Source organism: Cheilinus undulatus, linkage group 8 (genome assembly GCF_018320785.1).
Source record: "Cheilinus undulatus linkage group 8, ASM1832078v1, whole genome shotgun sequence".
NCBI lineage: Eukaryota > Metazoa > Chordata > Actinopteri > Labriformes > Labridae > Cheilinus > Cheilinus undulatus.
In genome coordinates this window covers 26,449,828-26,470,854 of record NC_054872.1, presented here as the reverse complement: position 1 = coordinate 26,470,854, position 21,027 = coordinate 26,449,828, and the positions used below count along the sequence as shown (strand labels likewise).

The window sequence follows — 21,027 nt, the reverse complement described above, 5'->3', positions numbered from 1 at the left end:
CCACTAAGGCTCTTAGAGAAGTGAAATTATTTCAGAATGAAAGGAGAGGCTTTATGACTGTTAGAGACCCCACAGTGCAAGATGGCTAATAAATAAACATCTCTGAAATCCTCTTAAGTTTGAGGAGTCTGAATTAACACCCTAGATGCTCCATATTCGACCGGAGATCAACTTCAGAGCAGGTTCGTTTGCTTTTCATTTCCAGGTGGAAAAGTACATTTGACCTGCTGGGACATCATGACTCATCCTCCCTCCCTCCTTCTCCCCCCCCTCGTCCTCCACCTTCATATCTCAAACACACCATCCTGCTCCTACCTACACACAAGTCGTCCATGTTTGGACCCTAATGCACGCCTCAGAGGAGGGGGGAAGATGACAGATGATTGAAAAGTTATTGAGAATCAAAGGTCGCCTCCGTCACAGTGTGCGTCTGCTGTACAGTCGTGACCAGACAGGAGGGAGGTGGGAGCAGCTGGTGGCCCATTGATTTGCTGCTCTGTACAAGACCCTTTCAGTATCTCCTCTCTAGCTATTGATGGAGACAAATGCCAATAGGTTGACCCCATATCTCTCATTAGTATACTCCAGATCGCACTGCATGTTCAATGATATATCAAAGTCACCCCAGCTTTGGAGATTTACATGCATTTTTAATGCATTCTATGTAGAAGAAGAGGCATATTAAAAGAAGATGGTCCTCTGAAAATCTAACAATGGGGCATGTTTCCTTTAAGATTCTGTGATCTTTCATAAAGATGGAACAGTAATAGAATATGCATGACTCCATCCTGCACCAGCACTCTTCTAAAGCGCGGATGCAAGCTGATTTCCTCCTCTGACAAGGCCAGATGGGATGCAGAGATGGGATTTGATCTCCATCCTCCTCCCACTGAGCAAAAAAAAAAAAAAAAAAAAAAAAACAACAAAAAAAAAAAAAGGCCTGTGTGACATTTTTCATACAGGCCCAGACTTGACGCAGCGAGCCGAAAAATACAGTAAGCCACAGCCTCTTAATTGCATGCTCTGAGAGTGAGCTTGCGTTAATATCTCAGAGAAGGATTTGCATTTTATTCCTGTCACTATTAATGTATTTTGTGGACGCTGTGCGTCATTACTCTTGTTGACACAGGGACGGTGCGCGAGGATGCATTTACAAATTAAACCTGCCCCAGATAAGGATGTGTGTCAGCAAAATGGAGATACAAGAAACAGTACTAGTGCTCTATGTGATCGCGACATTAATAAAAAAAAAGCAGCATTTTTCTCTGAAAATGAACCAAAGTTAAAACAGAATTTCAATGCGCCACTGTTACATTTGATCCTTACCTCGACGTGTTCCCACGCGCAGTAGGACAAAACAGCCATCAATATAGGTATTGCGGTATGTCCCATTTTCTCGCCTCCTTTTGTCTCCCTCTTTTTTTTTTTATCACGAAGCAACTGTGGTTAAATATGTGACACCAACATACGCTGTGTGGTTACATCAGCTGAAGTGATGGATACTGCGTTCGTTCGTCCTGCGATAGTCTTTCTCCTGCGTCTGCGTCCAGCTGGCTCGTGCCACTGGGCTCTCTCTCCCTCTCTCTCTCCCTCTGTCTCTCTCTCTCCAATGGCAGCCAGGGATTTTCTCAGGATGAAGTCTGACAGAACCAAGCCCTGTTTCTGCGGGTATTTATCATGGGCTGCTCTCGTGGCGTCTACGCTATGGTTTAGTGGAGGGCGACATCTGGTGGTAGATGGATGGTAGTGCAAGCGCAAACTCGTCTGTTTGTTTTCATGCGTCAGTTTAAAGGAAAAATCCACCTGAAATAGAGATAACGTTGTTTACAGTGTTCCTTTGTGAGTCTGTTTTTTTTTTTCAAATAAACAAATAAAACCCCCACTATTATTAGTAAAAACAAACAACAAACACAACTTTACTTGTGGATGGACCAATGCCAGATAACAAGAAAAAAAAAACTGTGTAAATTGCACACTTTGGACAGGTTGCTGTAACATCTTTGGGATTGTGGGAGTATTGACAAGTGTTCATATACATAGTTTTACCAACTATGTATATGTACTTACTGTACACTCACACATCGACATACACACATACATTCATCTACTGATATCAAAATAAAATGAACATGCAGTTTTATATGTTTTAATGTATTTTCCTTTATACTGTGCCTATAAAAAAGTATTCATCCCCTTGGATGTTTAACCCTTTTATAGATTTTATAAATCAATCATGGTCAATATAATTTGGCTTTGTTTTACAAAAATAATCGACAAAAAAATAACCACTTTAATGTCAGAGTGAAAACAGATTTCTACAAAGTAATGACTGAATACCCCCCCCCCCCCCCTAAAGTGACTGACGTAATTCAACAGAGGTGCAGCCAAATGGTGCTAGTAGTCTCACAATAACTACAATGGGGATCACCTTAGAGCAGAGACACCTGTGTCTGGAAGGTCGAGTCACTGGTTAATCAGTATTCCTGGCTACCATTACAATATGAAGACAAAAGAAGACACCAAGCAACTCAGAGAAAAAGTTATTGAAAAGGAGTTCAGTTAAATCCATTATCAAGAAATGGAAGGAATATAGCACAAGTGTAAATCTGCCTGGATAAGGCTGTCCTCACAAACTGACTGACCGTGCAAGGAGACTAGTGAGAGAAGCCACCAAGACACCAATGGCTACTCTGAAGGAGTTACCAGCTTCAGCAGCTGAGATGAGAGGGACTCTGCATACAACAACTCTTGCCCGGGTTCTTCACCAGTCAAAGCTTTATGGGAGCGTGGCAAAGAGAAAGCCACTGTTAAAGAAAACAGATTAAATCTTGACTGGAGTTCGCCAAAAGGCATGTGGGAGACTCCATGGTCAAGAAGAAGAAAGTTCTTTGGTGTGATGAGACCAAAAGGTTGCTTTTTGTACATCAAACAAGACACTATGTTTGGTTGACACCAAACACTGCAAAGCACCACAAACACAGCATCCCCACTGTGAAGCATGGTGGTGGCAGCATCATGCTGCAGGGATGCTTCTTTGTAAAGGTAGAGGGTAAAATAAATACAATTTTATTGAGTCTGCAATAGAAATACGGCTTGGCAGAAAATTTATTTTCCAGCTAGACAATGACCCGAAGCATACAGCCAAAGCTACACAGAAATAGTTAAGACAAGCCCTGACCTCAATCTAATAGATAATTTGTGGCTGGACTTGAAAAGGGCTGTTCACGTCCAATCTCTGTACAACCTGACAGATCTTGAGTAGTTTTACAAAGAAGAATAGTGTAAAATTGCAGTGTACAGATGCCAAGCCTGATTGAGACCTATCCACACAGACTCAGTGCTGTCATTGTAGCCAAAGGTGAATCTAGTAAATACTGGGGTGAATATTTATGCAATCACTTATTTTACATTATACAAGTATCTTCATCTTATTTACATTACTCTGTGGGAATCTGTTTTGACTTTGGCATTAAAGAAGTATGTTTTGGATTTGTTTTACAAAAAGGCCAAATTATATTGACCATGATATACATTTATAAACTAAAAAAGGTAAAACACCCAAGGGAGTAGGGAGTGAATACTTATTTATAGGCACTGTATATTAAAATGTTTAGGCTAGCTGCCATTCATTTGTTCTATGCCCTTAATGTAGATGCCTTTTTTTCCATTATAAGGGGAGATAGGTGGGTAGTTTTCAGGGGTTGCCTACTGTGGCTGCTTGATTCTGATGCAGGGGTTTCAAAATAAATATTAATACACCTGTATAAAAATGTCATTGTCACAGATAATGTTATTAGTTGATTTTATTGTTCCATTTCCCCCAGGTCTCTGTTCGAAGTTTCCACGACCCATTAGCTCCCCCTGGTGACCCCCTCAGGGAACAGGGTCCCCAGTATGAAAAACACTTCAAACTATTTGAGGAGAAATTATCAATGCACAACTGTTTCCCACCCTTATTATCAGAATACTATCAAAAACAAATCAGCGCATTCTCTAATTCACACAGGCTACAAAAATATAGTATGCGTTTGTTCAAGACACCAGGACTAGAATCCTTATGCTGAGAAAACGTGCTGACTCGTATTTTTACCTTGCCAAACACTACAGCTAATATGTGACTTGAGTACACTGCACTGTCCCCCTTTAGTATTGTTGAAACGACATCTGCAAATGGCCAGTAGGGGGAACACACGGTTTGAAAAAAATAAAGAGATCCTCTTCCTATATGTGCCACACATTCACAGTTTTAAGTCCTAAAAGGAAGGAAAGCAGGTGTTTAGATTGACGGTTACCTCTCATCATTCTCTGGTCTGTGGGGAAGCGCGGGTGTTCATGTCCGTGATGTCAAAGTTCAATGATAAAAACAAACTTCACCTAGCTGACGGCTCCACACAGACAGCTCTCGTAGGTAATCTAGGCGTGGTTTAAAGTTTAGGTGTTGGAGGGGAGGTCGATTCAGGTGTTTCAACAGTTTCGACGACACGGGAAGAGATTTTAACTGTAGCTACTACTGACATACTTCTATACTCTATTGGGGTTCTGTTTACTTTTTTACGTGATATTAAACATTACATATCCAGGATCCATACATTTGCAGCTCTCTTGGGAACGGGAAGAGAAGAGGTGCAAACGAGGAGTGTTTTTGAAAGATGTATTCCGCCAGATACGACGTAAGTTTGGTTAACGTTTACCTTTCTAACATTCCTTTTGTTTTTACTGTCAGTGTTGGCTGTTTTCTTTCCAGTGCAGTGACATTGTAGTGACCTGTACTACATACTCTGCTCTTCCTCTTGTGTCTAGAGCTACCTGTTGTCTTCTGGAAATCAACACTACATTATCAGAAGTGACATAACAGACGTGCCAAACCCTGATACAAAGACTTTGACTGTCTCTGTTGGTTTTGGATCATTAGTATCGTTTTGAGACTTTTAAACACTAGTTGAAAGTTAACCTTTAATGCAGATGTTTGAATGAAAGACTAAAGTAGGACTTCTTGGCTTGGGCTCGCAGTGTCATTCGCAGGGGCGGCTTTAGTCATTAGGAGGCCTCAGGCAAAGAGCAGTAAGAGGCCTGAGAGCTGAAAGCAATCATAGCTAGTGGAGACAGACATTTTCAAGCATTATTTCATTTTAGTTGAACTAAATATCAGGACATATCAAGTAAACTACTTCAATGCCATCAGTGTTCCATACATTATACAGTTTTATGGGGCTGCACAGAGGCATGTGAGAGGGTTTCTTTTGCAAACTCCCTTTGGGCTGGGCCTTTCTGTGTGGAGCATGCATGGGTTCTCTCAGTGTTCTCCCGCTTCCTTCCATGATCGAAAGACATGCTTGTTAGGAAAATTGGTGACTCTAGATTGACTGTGAGTGCAAGTGTGAGCAAGCGGCTGCTAAAGCAGATGTCTGCTCTTGCGACCATATCAGGGTGTACCTCACCTCTCCCCAAGTTACAGCTTCAATGCCAGCCCCTGTGACCCCAAACAGGATGAGTGGTATTGGATGATGGCAAGACAGTCTGGCTGCAGACCAATCATATCTGACAGCCACTCTCATAGACTGGCGATCAGAGACACCATACATCTTAAAACAGAAGTGCCATGGGGTGCAGGTTGCCTGGTGGTTTAAGGTGCGCCCCATGTACGCGGATGGCCCGGGTTCGAATCGGCCTGAGGCCCTTGGCCGCATGCTGCTCCCCCTCTCTCATCCCTGTTTCCAACTGTCCTCATCTATCAAATAAAGACTCCTCCTTAAAATGGATGGATAAACAGTTTTATGCTGCTTTTAGGTAGAAACTCATTTATAGGAATCCGATCCACAGCGGGATAGGCAGAGAAACCACATGGAAGTTTTACCTCAGGCACATTTGACATTCCATTTGTACAAATCACCTTTTATATGTATAACTGTAAGAAGTTGGTGCAATTAATCCAAAATTTAACTCCGTTAGCCATTAATCTATTAACAGAAATGTTAACATCAGTAACAGTTAATCTTTTCGTTCTGCTGAAGATTAGCAGGAGTAAATGTTAAAAGGGACATACTGTGCAAAAATCACTTTTTCTGTTTTTACTAACAAAAATATGTGCTCCTGGCCTGTCCACAATCCCCTCAAATACTAGAAAAATCCATTCCCTTCCACCCTCTCTTTCTCCACCTTTCAGAAAATGTGTGCTGAAACAAGCCGTTCTCAGATTTTACTCTCATGACCTCATGTGGGGAGTTAGCAACTCATGTGGGAAAGTTCCACGCTCGTCTCCTGATCTTCTCTCCTCTGCTGCCAGCTGAGTTGCTGGATAAGCTCAGTGGGTCACCCTGCTGCCTTTGGTCTCGGAGACTGATGGTTCGAATCCCAGTCAGATCCTTAACTTTGGATTAAAGTGTTTGTAACATTGCAACATCAGGAGTGCCACTCCTGAAGGAGGTGTGGTTAGGGGCAGAATTAGACAGCTAATTACCATTTAAAGCCACAGACATGGTTTGTTCTGAGGAGGGCTGAAACAGAGGGGTTTTTAGACATGCAAAAATCCTATACTGGAGTGTTTTTTCAGCAACAAACTTCACAGGCATGTTTTGGGGACCTCTGAGAACAATATTAACTTGTCTTGAAAAGGTAAAATATGTCCCCTTCAAAACCATTTCAATGACACATGACCTGCCACTTTCCATTTTCTTATCAAGATTATTTACAAAACCACTTTGTATAACTACCATGCTATATATTACTAGAAAGACAAACAAAAGACAAACAAATTTGTAGAGTTATTAAACTTATCGTTAAAAGGTCTGCTGTACCTTTGTAATTATAATATTTCAATAAAAACAGCCATGAGACAGCAGAACAGGTCCTGATGATTTACATCCAGTAAAAGATTTAATCCAGTCACATTACTTCCACGAGGTCGATTGCTTCTAATCTGTAAGCAGTAGGAACCTTTTTGATACATGATTATCAACAGCAGAGCTCTGGCAGTCCTTAACTCCGTGTAAGGGAAGGGGCTTTTCACAATAAAAGCCTGGGACATTTTGCCTGATAATTCCATTAGCTCAGGAGGCCATATACTCTGGCTTTTAAAATGATGTTTAAAGAAACTACTAATGGAAGTTAAAGCTTATAGTAATTGTTTTTCAAATTAACCACTAGGTTAAAAATTGATAACAGGGATGCACAATATTATTGGCATGATGTAAGTATTGGTAGATAGTAGCTGAAAAGTTTATCATTGATATTGGCAGATATGAGCATGTCTGACAATATTTAGTGCCGATGTATTAACTATTTTATTGGCATAATGTGAGAATGTTCTCACTCTTCTTTATAGTAAGGGTTGACTGGTATTGGTTTTCCAGGGCTGATATTGATACCTCCTATTAGAAGTACATGTGAATGATAACCAATACTTGGAGCCAATATGTATTTTTTATTATAAACAAAATGTACTTAATGTGGCCATGTAAAATTGCAAGGTAAAATGATGGAAAAAAAAAAACAATTTAGCACTAGTAGCAGCAGAAAACAGGAAGTAGTGTCACATGTTCCCTGTGTCAGTGCCACCCAGGCTGCAATGTTGATTGGCTGGTAGTTGTATGACATCAAGCTTGTCAGATATTGTTGTGGGCAGAACATAACCAAAGGAGAAGATGCACATTGCAGTGAAGCCAAAGTAGCACACATTTGAATCAATTGATTTTGGCCAATATCTGTAAAATAAAATGATGATACAGATAATCGTACAAATGAAATAAACAATATATGCACACTACTAATGTAATATAAGATCATGTGCTAACATTTATTTTATTAGTATGTTATGGATTTGATATTTTTTATGTAGTTATAGCTTGCTATAATTTGCTGATATGAAGACAAAGAGGGCTCCTTATTTACATTCTTAACCCTCGTCTATATAAGTCAAATAATTTTTGATGTGTACCTCACATTCGGTGCACACCTTTGCCTTGAGGCTCTTTTGTGCATGAGGCCCCAGGTAATTGCCTATCTTTGCCCAGTGCTGGGTAGAGTACACAGTTACAGTATTCAAGTAAAAGTACTGTTGCTTAACAATAATTACTTACGTAGAAGTAAAAGTTCTCATAAAAATAAGTACTTGAGTAAGAGTGAATAAGTACCTTATTACAAGACTATTTAAGTGGTGAGTAACTTCATTTTGTGCAATTTATTAAAATGTATTGCATTACAACATATTATTCAGGGGTAGTGATGTAAACTGCACATTGTCAGAAATAAAGTAGCATAACTTGCCAAAAGTAAAATGAATAAAAAACTTAACTTAATTCATAAAGCAGCAGTCAAGTTATGTTTGTTAATCACAATTATGGGGTGAAAAAATCAATATAATGAGAAAAAACAGACTCTTTCTCTCATAACAGTTATCTTATTTCTACAGGATGATTTTAATCTCACATACCTACATGAATTTGTACATTGCAGTTTTAATCACATTATATTTACTTTATCATGTTTGAATGATTTTTGGATCATATTTATGAAATTAATCTTATGAACTGGCCTCATTTCTGACTTTTGCCCTTTTTTTTGTTTTTGTTTTTTTCTTTTAAAGATTTATTTTTGGGCATTTTTGTGCCTTTATTAGATAGGGGAGGACAGAGGATAGAGTCGGAAACAGGGTCAAGAGTGGGGGAGAGACATGCGGTAAAGGGCCTCAGGCTGGATTCGAACCCTGGCCGCCTGCCTACATGGGGAGCGCCTTTAACCACTAGGCCACCTGCTCCCCACTTTTGCCTTTTTTAATTTAATTTTCACTTTTTAACTCCAATTTATGAATTTTTATCCTGATTATCACTCAACAAATTTGGCAAGCCAAACTGAAACTTATTAAACCAAAGACAACTTTGGCCCATTAGCCCCAACTTATAACCATGTTAGGTATAATCACTGATATAAGAGATATGCCACACACAAGATGACAGTATCACCTATGACGTAACATTAAATAATGCAGCGTAAAATCACATTTGTGGCAGAGTTGTAGAGGTGGTTGGACACGTGACATCATTTATCACTGACACAACTGTGTCTTTGCAGTCTGCAAGTTAAAACAGAGATTTGAACTTTTATGTTAAGCCAACCAGCAGTGCAGTCGTTTTCTTGTTTATCTTACTTACCATAATGTGCTTTCTTAGATTTGACATGCTATTTTAAGCTGGAGATTTCCAGCGTTTACGGTAGACACAGTAGGCAGCGCATTATGTGGCTGTTGTTCCTTGTGGTTTGAAAGGCAAAGAGTCTTGATGTTGACCAGGGATGAGCATGCTCCTCTGAAGGAGACGCAGGTATTACATCTTCAGCCATTATCTCCAACTGTTGATAGTTAAGGGGAGGGGTCACTCCTCTGTTTACTCTGTGGTGCTGAGGATTTTACCTCATGCTGCTGTGAGAGCTGGGCTGAGTGTTAAAAAATACTTAATGAAAATAAATTATAGACATGTAAAAACAATAAACAGTGATTTTGGATCAACCAATACAAGCTCCTGTCTGTCTACAGAGCCCCCATGCATGTTGCAAGGCTATATTTTAACAGCTTGAATTTTAAGAGATAATTGGATGTGAAATCTGCGGAAAGATTATTTTTCCTAACCTATAGGTCAAATTCTCCTGGAGCTTGCATACATTATGTAAATCTCCATCATACATTTCTTGTTCCTACATAATTCAGTCTTGTTTGAGACGCACGGAAAAACCAGCAGAGAATGTGGGCAGAAAATAGTGTCAAGCAGCCAAAGGTGAACTTCGCTCTGCAATGGGATTCATTAATGGTTACAAGGCTCTGGTCAATGCTGCTGAAACTCACCGGCTCTTTCCTCCATCATTTGACAGCTTCATAAAAACAGTCCTCATGCCTGGGGAAATACACACTGCAGAGTGCCAATATGTGTACTGATGAGAGCGGGGGCAAACAGTTACAGCCAAAGAGACAGGTTTTCTTTCTTAATATAATGTGACATTTAAAGGGACTATTTAAAGCGGTAGCCTGTTATGAAAGTATTCACATCTGTTAGTGGTATCTCAAAGCTTAGAGATGTGAAGAGGCACACACTGTGAGGTATGTGACACAGTCATATTCTTACTTGCCTCCCTTCTTTGGGTGACAAAAAACACCAACTTAGAAAAGGACTGTCTTCTCTCAATTCTTGTTGCTCTTTAGGATGGTGTGTTTGATTTTCCATGAAATGAACTGCTTTATATTCAGGATACAGAACAGTCATGACTCTTTGTTTAAAATGCTGTTGTAGGTGGCGAAATTGTGTATATTTGCATAGGCATCAAGGCATTTTATTTGGTAAATCCTGCTGTATTGAAGAGGCCAATAAGAAATCACAATAACACAATAGGTTTTGTTATCGTTTCAAGAAATGGTTTGGCTTGTTTTAGGTCTAAAATAGTCTTAAATACAGTAGGTCAGAAGCCAGCTGTTGAAATATTCTTTTGTCATCCTAAGGAAGAAACAGGATAGTGGATGAATTAACAGTCATGCCATAAATATATTCCAACTGATGGAGGAAACAGAACGAAACTGATGAAATGTTAAAGCCAGACATCAATCCAATTCTCAAACTCTGTACATTTTTATGAATAATCAACTTAAGGTACCATAGTTTTTTATGGCACGGCAGGCTGTTTAAACCTAAATACTCACAGAAGAATTAGTTTTAAAACTATTATGAGAAGATGTAAATTTGTATTGATTATGGCGCCCCCTGTTTACCATTGTCTTTTTTCCTACCACATGGGACTGTGTCTAAACTTAACACAAAAAGTAGGGAAATTTGTGTTTGGTAGACTATTTGTTGTAAAATGCTTCTTGGTAATAAATCTGATACTGTTAAATAGCCTGTTTATTTCCTTTTTAAATGGTGGAGTGAGCCCTAGTACCATCTCCCAACAGAAGGCCAAGTTCCATAAGAACAACCCACATACTCAGCTCTGCTGCTCATCCCAGAATTACCTGTTCCAAATGTTGCACCATTTAAAAGGGAAATAAACAGACTTTCCAATGGTATAAGATCTATTGCCAAGAAGCATTGTTACAACAAAGAAATAATCTACCAAACACAGATTCCCTTTCTTTTTGTGGTGAAAAATATGATGAAAGGGGTAGGGCGTGGTCAGCTATTAAAATATTTAATTATATAATCTAGGGTTACTTAATAAAATTCTAATAATTTACATGTCCTTTGTTCTCCAACTTGTCTCCTTTCTTGCCTCTCACCATTCCTCTTTCCTGTATATTTCTGATCTTTTTATATCAGACTCTAACTTGACAATATGTGTCACATCCATCAGCCCATACAGTGTTTGGGACAGCCAGGACCTTTGAAAAAACTCAGAACATTCATCCAGTCACCATCGGTCTGTCACATTCATTTAGGGCCAATCAGGACAACAAAACATGATAAATTATGCTCCCCACTTTGGGGGTAAACTGCAAATGTAGACCTTGACAGACAGCTTCTATAATTTTTCACTATCAGTGGAGCCAAGCTGGTAAATTTAACTCATGCTGAAGCCGATTGGGAGAAGAGCAAAAGCATCTTTTCTTAAGGCTTTCAGTGTGGTTCTTTGCTCTTTCTTTGGTAAAGAAATGTCCAGTTCTGATAAAACTACCATTAAAGCTGCATCTGCACTAACCTCTTCACAGTCACCGTTATTTATAGGCTTACAGTACAACTAAACGATGCCTGTAGTTACCTCCTCTTTCTCCTTAATGGACACTGATTGATTGGTCATACGCTTGTTTCAGATAGAAGCTTTACAAGATGGATCCAGCCGATGACACATATGTGGATCCATCAGCTTCGCAACCTTAATTAGGCAACTCAACAACAGGGCATTTATACAGATGCTCAAATAACATCACTGTCATTTACAAATGTTTCATTTGATATTGCCTTATAAAAACAGGTACATGGAAAAGGCATAATGACAGCTCTTAAGCTGAAACAGAGTGCACAGTCAGTAGCAAAAAAAATCGCACAAAACTGTCAAAAGCAGCGTCATCTGAATCAATTCATTGATAGAAGGGACTGAGACGAGGTCTGCAGAGCTACAGGGTTCCTGCCTTCTCTTTACACTAAAATGCCTCATTCACTGTAAATCTTGGCAGTAGAAAAACCTACACAATGGCTGTGCAGCCTGCTGCTAACAATTTCATCAGTCACCTACCCTGTAGCAGCAATTACATACATTATATAGTATACTTTATTTAATGTGTACTTTTCTAGTTCACGAAGAGGCATTAGTTTGACTTTCAGTCTGTCACATAACCAGCTAAAAACTCTTCCACACAGGAGCTTTAAGTTGAAGAGATAGCACACGTGAAACGGTTGATAAATGAAAATTCCCTTCATAGTTAATATTTGATTACTCACTGACAACAGGGTCAGTCAGGCAGTGCCATAGATACTGGATCAAATGGGAATACTATGATTAATGTAGTCTGTCTGTTCTCTGTTTCTGTGGTGAGTCAGCAGAGTGAGTAAATAATTCTTTAGGCAAGGCCACACTGCTTTTCTCTCACATTTCAGGCCATAATTCAAGGGCAGCCATGTTGAAACTGAGCAACGTGCTTGAAGTAAATGTGGTGTTAAAGTCACAACTTTTTTTTAATGTTTTAATGTGAACTTCACAGAGTGATGAATTCAAACAAACAGTGACAGACCTTGGATGGGTTCATTCTTTAACTATGAGCAATAACACTTTTACAAGGTTTCAGTACGGTGTGAGGATGTAGCAACACTCTTTTTAACTGTGAAATGTTTTGGGACTACAGTCAGGTTGGTGTTTTTAATGAGGTAAATCATAGGCCAATGAGCCCTAAAATGCGTTGAAGGATTCTGCAGCCCATTTCTGTGAGCATTTTAAATGGAAACATCACTAACCTGTACATCAAAGTTCGTTTGTGGGCCAAAAAGTTGTTTAAAGCCTGTTGGGACTCAGGCGGAAGAGGAAGAAGTCTGAATAAGTGCCTCAAGTGATGTTGCTTGAGGCAGCATCAGTTTTAGCTTTAGCCTACTTATTTTGAAATTACATCAGAAATCTGTCTATGAGGAGCTCCAGAAAGGTAAACACACCAGTAGCCTGCTCCTCAGCTAAGCTTGAGGCTAGCATCTTAAGGGTATGTTAACCGCCATTAGCATGACACACCTGGATGTCTGTCAGCTATCAAGCTGCATTTTGGGTAGTGTAGGGTCCAGGTTGAAGAGAAAGATGAATGTTTGGAAAGGAACTCAGAAATGTGTTCAGTTGCATCATTTTTTATGATGTCTTAAAATGTGCAGTGATTCTATCTGTGTTTTGTGGCCGCAGTGCTACATGTGTGGAGCACTGAAATTGTCTGTGCACTGTTTGGCTTCTTTCAGCATGAAAAAATACACCATGGTGACAAATATTCTAGATTCATGATGATATGAAGAAACTGGAACATTTAACATGAAATCTAAAGGCACAACCTTGTTTACACACTCTGGAAAAAGTACTAGATAGTTAGATGTGCAGGTTTTACAGTGGCTTTAACCTCCTGAGACCTGAGCTGTTGTTTGGAATGTGTTTTTTGTTCCTCCCACTTAATTGGGATAGGTAGGACTTGATACGTTTAATAGCTCAGACTTGTCTTTTGGTTCATACCAAAAGTTATGTCCACAAATGCCTGCAGATGAACCACAGGGGCTTGTGAAGTCCAAGCATGGACAGAATTACCACTGCAATTTCTTGGGCATTTTCCATTCCAAAATCTACACAAATTTCCTACAATTTCAAAGAATTTGCCCAAAATTTGTGTGAAAATTCCTAATAATATTTTTTTAAAGTATACCTTAATAAGAATCCCCAATTTTTCTTATTTATTCCCAAAATGTTTCAGTGATTTTTCCCCATTAACATTCAAATCAGTTTTTCCCAAATTCCATAAAAATTTCCCTAAGCACCATAAAAAATTCCCTGAAATTTCCATGAAAGAAGTACCCCCAATGCCCAGTGAAATTCCCAAAATGTGCAAATTATTTTCCCAAGTTACCATTAAAATACAAAATTAACACAAGTTTAAGTAAATTCCCCAAAATTGCAATACATTTCCTAATTTTACATGAAATCGCCGCAAAATGTCCAAATAAATTCCACAAATTCCCATGCTAATGTAAACAAATTCAAAGCAAATTCCCCAAAACTAAAAAAAAAAACACTCTAAAATGTCCAAGCAGATACTCAAAATTTCCATTAAAATACTTTTAAAAATTGCCAAGTAAATGCCCCAAAATATAAAATAAAAGGGGGACAGAAATTTCTAATAAAGATCAATGAATATTTTTTCAGTTCATGATCCCAACATTTCAAGCAAATCACTTAAAATTAAACGGATATTGTGAATAATTATCTAAAAAATTCTAACAACAGAAATGATTACCATGTTGTAGAACAGCCAAATTGTAATGTCCTCAGACAGAAATTGGTGAATGAATCAAAACCGTACAATGATAAAGGTCATGGTTGTTACACCTACCAATGTGATGCTTAGATTAAGGAAATGTCACCTGATGAAAACTATATGCCAGATATAGTACAATATGATCAAATGTTAACCACAATAAATAATGAAGCTGAGATCTTGAAGAGGTTAGCAGTTAACTACCATGTATGGAGAGTCAGATAATTAAGACTGAATGCTTTCCTAAAGGTCCTGTTATACTAACACATCACATCATGTGATTAAATATTTATGACTGACCAAAGTAGTCATTTGTTGGCCTGAATATGAAGTTTAAATCAGTCTTATTTTGTTGTTCAAAGCTTTTCAGTGTTACGTTAGTTGTTCTTTATTTGCTATTTTCTTCTTTCATGCCTTTTTTACATGTCAACTGAGACCTGAAACAAAACAAAACGAACATATGCTGCTTTTGTTTCATGCTTCTGCGTGATTTTGCAGTCCTGATTGGTATCATATTATACATATTTATGTTTATTGATTGAGCATTTAAACATTTTACCTCTAGTATGCCAGGTTTTTTTTTTTAGATCAATGGCAGAAAGAGTCCCCTAATCTGCTTCCTGAGTTTCTGTTTTGAAAAAGTTGGGATATTATGTAAAACATAAATAAAAAAGAATTTGATCATTACAAATAGCATAAATCAGATTTAAAACGGCACAAATAAATAAAATGTCAGAACAGATAAGTGTAGTTGTTTTGTTTTGTTGTTTTTTGTTGTTTTTTTATGCCTATTCAAACCCAAAAGGGCACTTTTTTGAATTTAAAATCCAGAATTATTGCAAATATAATAAAGGCATGATAGGGAACAAAAGGACAAAGGGGAATATTGTCTTTTGTTCAAATTGGAACATTTTTGAAATATTGAAGTCACAGTATCTAGAGTTTTTCACTGAAATTGTGGTGATCTCTTCTACACGTATTTTGTTATTTTTTCTGAGAGAGCCCCCTGGTGGCTGAAATTTGCATATTGTTCGTTCAAAACTAGTTATGTCACTCACTCCTACACTGTTTTGGTATTATGTTGTACACATTAAATGTGGTCATTGATAAAAGACAGATACTTGAAAAAGAAAGCAACAGGACATTCTCTATCCAATACAGTAAAATAATGTTAATTGCTAATTCCTTAAAGGCAGCCAAATACATTACGATAAATTTTAAACCCTTTAGCTGACAGGAGAACTGGGTTTGTATAAATAAACCATTCTGAATGAAAACTATAAAGATCAGTTAGTGAATAATATAGTAGAACTCTGCCTGAAGGCAGACCTGTTTTTTTCTAACACCACACCTCACCGTACTTCTATCACACTTGTTAAACTGGTTTAACTTTTTAGACATACACAGGTGCAGACACTACAGAATCACCCCTCACTTTTCTATTTACTAGAAATCTTGACTGTTCCAAATACTCTTAAACCTTATTCTGCAGCTTCCACTGTTCTCTTGTTGAACATTAACAGTTTGTTGTAGTTCGCGTCGGCACAATGTGGCATTCCCTCATACTTTTGGTGTTAAAGACAGACAGGATTACCTCCCGTGGAACAGCATACAGAATGAAGCTGGTATTTAATGATAAAAAACGCTGCACTAAGTGTAAAAATTAGATAGTATTTCTTTTTTGGAGTGGAGAATGGGATATGATAAAGAGCATGTAATGGTTTTATTAGGCTATGATCAGGGTGGGCTGAGACCCTGGAGCGCTCGCTGACCCCCATCTCTAATGATTTCCCTCATTCGGGCCCATGATTGCTGTTTGAGATTCCAATTAGAAAGCATGTGTGGAGACCGGAGCCGGGTAAGAATAGGCCTTAATTGCCATGAGTTATCATCTAGACTCGTGTAATTGAGCCCCCATCTTAAGGGGCAGCACATCTGACAAATTGATTTAATACCAAAGTGATTCTCCATCCCTAATGGCACTCAGGCTTCTTCAGGCACTGAATTCATTGTGTGTTGATTACTAAGCGGCCCGAAACCTTTCTCTTCGTCCGCCCACTCAAGAGAGCCCAACAACAGACACACACACACAGTATCGACAGACACACACAGCCTGAAGCAACAAGCTCATCATTTCTTCAAGGCATCCTTTATATTATGCAGTTTTTGAATGTATGCATGTGTTTATGAGGGTCTGAGTGTGGGAGCTTTGTCACAGTCACTAAACTAGTTTTACCAGTTTTGCTGACATGTAGTAGGCTGTGCATGCTGCCTGTCTGAACCTGCTGTGCTTGAAAATTAGTTTAGGGCATTACACATCACATGTGTCAAAGTTCATTAGTTTAATATTGTTATTAGTTTTACACAATTCTGCAAATAATCTGTTCCTCCAGTAAAACCTTGCCCAACATATTTTTGTTAATCCACAGATCAGAATGTGAGTCAGAGATGCATTTGTCTTTAATGGATTAGTGTGTGTAGTGTTGCAGCAATGTCAATGGAAAATTCCATATTGCATTACAAAATTATGTGTAAAGAACTGTTCATTGGGTTGAAAAACGAACAGCATTTCCCTGTATTCAAGTCATGTTATTATGCTAGCTGTGGAGATGCCTAAAAACCAAACAAGGGGTCAGAAAGATAAGTTAAAGAGTGAAGAAAACAATGTGTTATCAGTGATCTCCTAGTTTTTCTTGAGAAGTTTTATTTTTTTAACTTTTTGCCTTTATTTGATAGGACAGCTGAGGATAAACGTGAAATATGGCCCAAAACAGCCCCAGGACAGGTACTTGATCCTGTGAACAATGCATTAAGGACCATGGCCTCTGTTTTAGGGGTTGATCTAGTATTGCTTTTTCAGGGCCAATGCTGTTTATAAGTAATTCATGAGATTGATAACTGATATTAGGAACTGATATGTATTTATTATAAATTAGAAAATGTACTTCATGTGGCAAAAGTAATATAGTGTTATCCAAAAAGTGGAAGACAGGAAGTACTGCCATACGTTTACTGTGTCAGTGTCAGTGGCACCAAGGGTTAGTGTAGCTTGTACTCATGTGAAATCTAGCAAGTCAGATTGTATCGTATTGAGGACTTTTGTTGACACTGAGAAGAGTTAAACTAAGACAGAGGAGAAGACACACCTTAGAGCCAAACTATCATACTTTAGAACGATTTATATTTGGCTATTATTGGCAAATAAAATGCCGACACCAATAATCAGCCAAATGCCAAATATAGGCCTCAATAATGGTCAAGGCCGATGATCGGTCTTCTCCTGGTTTCTAGGTTGATTGAAGTTGCGATGAGATGGCATACATAACAGTCTATGTTCTTTAAATATATATTTATATATATATTTTTAATATATAATTAATTATTAGTCCTCCACTATTAAGGGAGGATAGTAGACAGAATCAGAAACACAGGCCACGCCCAAACCTGCCTGCACGCATGAGGCATGACCAAGCCCATTGTTCCCTATGTGGAGATCATGCACAATGCACAGGGCCTCGTCATCTGTGGCAGGTCCCCTGCACATCAGGCTGCTGTTTGTATGATAAATATGATCAAGGTAATGTATAAAAAGCGCTGAAAAATATACATTTTACCTGGGTGCCACACATTAGTAAATTAACCTTTAAGCCTTCTACTTTTGGAGATTGGTGCCGTATGTGATCTATTAAACACACAGTGTCTGCTTGCTCTGACTCGCTCCACCTCTCCTGCTGACTGACTCACTATATTATTTCAACAAGGAATAGGATTATTAAAAACAATAATGGTTTTTGTGATGCTTTGGTTCAGATAAAAGTTAGTTTTGCTGAAAGACACGAGTCTGTGATAGTAGTTTATGTGTGGTTGTTTTTAATGACTAAACTGTAACTCTGAATTGCCCCTTTTACATCTATCAGGCCAAACTACAAGTTTCAAAACTTTGTATTGTTTATTTATTGTCATTGTTGTGATGCTGATTGAGTTTGCTAGGGAGACAACGGTCACGGTGTAGTGGGCTTCGTGTCTACCAGAGTCTGCTTGGGGCCTCACTTTTGTCAGAGGAGGCCCTGGCTCTGACCCAACCACCACGCCATCCAATCTGTTGGATTTAAGTGGCTATGGCAGAAAAAAAACCCTACAATATTGTTGGTTTTTAAATTCTTTTTCTATTTTCTCATTTGTTTGTTTGGGACTGGGTCTGCTATCAATAGCATGCTCTGAGAGAAACAGATGAATGTTTCTGGTTCTCTTAGTTTTTTTAGGTAATATTCTCTTTTAAATTTAAGATAAAATGCATTTTATTCTCCCTAACCATATCTTGTTGCCAACTGGCAACACTTAAAATGTCAGTCTATAGGAAACTGATGGATTTAAAGTAGATTCATACAACTGTGGAGACTTGCAGCCTCCAGGCAGTGTCTCCAGATTTGTAACTGTTATTGATGTTTGTCTTAAGATGGAATCTTGTGCATGCCTCATTGTGCACACTCTAATCAAAGTTTGTTTCTTTATGTTTGCTGACTATGTTTCTCTGTTTTTTTCTGCCTCAGGGTCATAATGGCCGTCAAGAGCAGATTGACTTCTTAACCAACAAAGAGAAGAAGTCGTCAAAGAAGACGATTGCCGTTGTGGTTGGGGTTCTTGCAGCTCTTCTTATCCTCGCAGCTTTAGCGGCATTTCTTATTTGGCTCTTCCTCTGTAAGTATAGTTGAAACTCTGTCATTAATGGTGGAGTTGCAAGATTAATGGGTTTAGTACTTTTATATTTTTTTGTTTGTGAAAATGTTATGTAAAGAATATGAAATATAAAAATTTTTTCATAATCAAGGTTATTCCTCATAGAATTGAATACGAAGCTTTGAATATTTACATTTCTGAGAGCAGTGACTGCCAGGCTGGGCATCACATCAGAAAACTGTAAAGTGGATCATTCCCACTTGTTGTTAAAGCACAGCTCTTTGATATTAAAGTGGAAGAGTGGCTTGTTTGGACTTTGTAATTTCCCATTAGTGTTAGCCTATTTGACAGCTCTGACATTCTCCTTTTAATAATGCATCGGAGAAAAATGTCACAGAGTCCATGGCACAGCTTCTTCGTACGTCTGATAAAAAGGCCTCTGAAGTCTTGATAAACAGCCCCTTGATTCAACTGGCTGTTTTAATTGCTCTGAGAGCCAAACTGTCTTCTCAGTGCGAGATCACACTTCACAACTTTTAAATAGTGCTCCGAGGCCTGTTTAAAACCCAGAGTCTTCTCTTTCATCAAAGGCAGCTATCATACAGCATTTTGTTGATCAAACACTGAAGTCTCATCTGCCTCTCTCCTCCAAGTTAAATCTACTGAGGAATCCACCTTAAGTAAGCTGCTTGAACCATCAACCCTGGTCTTCAGTGGACACATGAAGTTGCCTAATGTGCCATATAACGAGAAGCTGGAGAAAACCAACAGCAAGGAATTTGAGGCCTTGGCAGATGACCTGGAGGCAATTGTGAGTTTGACACCCAAAAGACATGACTTTCCTATTCTTACTCCCTTTCTGCATTGTTAACTGCCAACTATTTTGAGCAGAGTATTACATCCGGTTCCTTTCACTCACTGAGGATTAGTAGTGGATGTTTGGCACCGTGGAAATGCCGTTTTTTTAAAAACTGCTCCTCCTCGTGCACAGAAACTGCTGAAGGCACATTTGCGTGGGTGGAATAAAACGCCGCACATTCCCTCAGTAATTCCCTCAACAGCATCTCCTATTATTGGAGGCAGTGGAGCTGTTTGTAGCACCACTTAGGAGCATGTTTTGATAGCAAAAAAGCATTCACTCAAACACCATCAAGCAAGCACTTTCTCAGTGAAAAGCTACTGAAGTGAGGGTGTTAGGTGAGGATTAGAGTGTAAGTGGTTGACTGGAATATGAGATGACTAGATAAATGGAGGGGTAGGGTAGGCTTTATGATGTTCTAGGTTTGCACTTTCATACAACAAAAAGGATAGCTTTTGAGGATCACTTTCAAAGATAGGTCACTGTTTATGTGACATGCACTGTATGAAATATGAAGTATGGCTACAATATATGATGCTACAGTAATGCAGAGATGTTTCAGTACTGTTAACATTATTAGTACCAACAAGGCTGACAATAAGGGGGGAAAAGGGGGAGAGCTTTCTGGGGCCCTACCAAATTAGAAGCCTATGGAGGTCAGCAAAATCATGGTCCATTGAAAAGTTGAGCATGACAATGATATATTCTGACTAATATCCACAAAGCAACAACAAAAAAAGGAATTTCATTTATGCTGTAGTGCAATTTAGCCTTTCAGAAATATGAACCCCTTCTCTTAAAACAAAATGACCTTTTTATTGGTGATGTTGACATTGTGGATGGGCACACTGATGTAAACAATTATGAAAGTAATATCAGACTTCATAACAAGGCCAGAATGTACACAAATACAGTGCCATGAAAAAGTATTCATTCAAACACTGCATTTTCTATTTGCTTGGGTTGTCTTTGTGAAATATAACTGACTGATAATGACTGTTAAAATGGGCAGAAAGCAGCAAAAATTGGA

General features: G+C 38.6%; 2 protein-coding genes across 4 annotated transcripts in view; one reads left to right on the top strand and one right to left on the bottom strand.

Annotated features, from left to right (window-relative positions):
* The window catches only part of aplp1 (amyloid beta (A4) precursor-like protein 1), a 67,140-nt gene extending 65,503 nt beyond the window's left edge, over positions 1 to 1,637 (bottom strand). The window contains exon 1 of one of the 3 annotated variants that reach the window (XM_041793123.1): positions 1,327 to 1,637. In XM_041793123.1, coding sequence (XP_041649057.1) covers positions 1,327 to 1,392 — 66 coding nt within the window. In that variant the 5' untranslated portion in view covers positions 1,393 to 1,637. The remainder of the gene's footprint in view (positions 1 to 1,326) is intronic. The other 2 variants (XM_041793120.1, XM_041793122.1) reach the window with 2 other exon arrangements.
* A 2,851-nt stretch (positions 1,638 to 4,488) lies between these two features.
* Positions 4,489 to 21,027, top strand: part of zmp:0000001114 (suppressor of tumorigenicity 14 protein homolog) — a 38,011-nt gene continuing 21,472 nt past the window's right edge. The window contains exons 1-3 of the mRNA XM_041793071.1: positions 4,489 to 4,670; positions 19,012 to 19,159; positions 19,792 to 19,949. Coding sequence (XP_041649005.1) covers positions 4,650 to 4,670; positions 19,012 to 19,159; positions 19,792 to 19,949 — 327 coding nt within the window. The 5' untranslated portion in view covers positions 4,489 to 4,649. The remainder of the gene's footprint in view (positions 4,671 to 19,011; positions 19,160 to 19,791; positions 19,950 to 21,027) is intronic.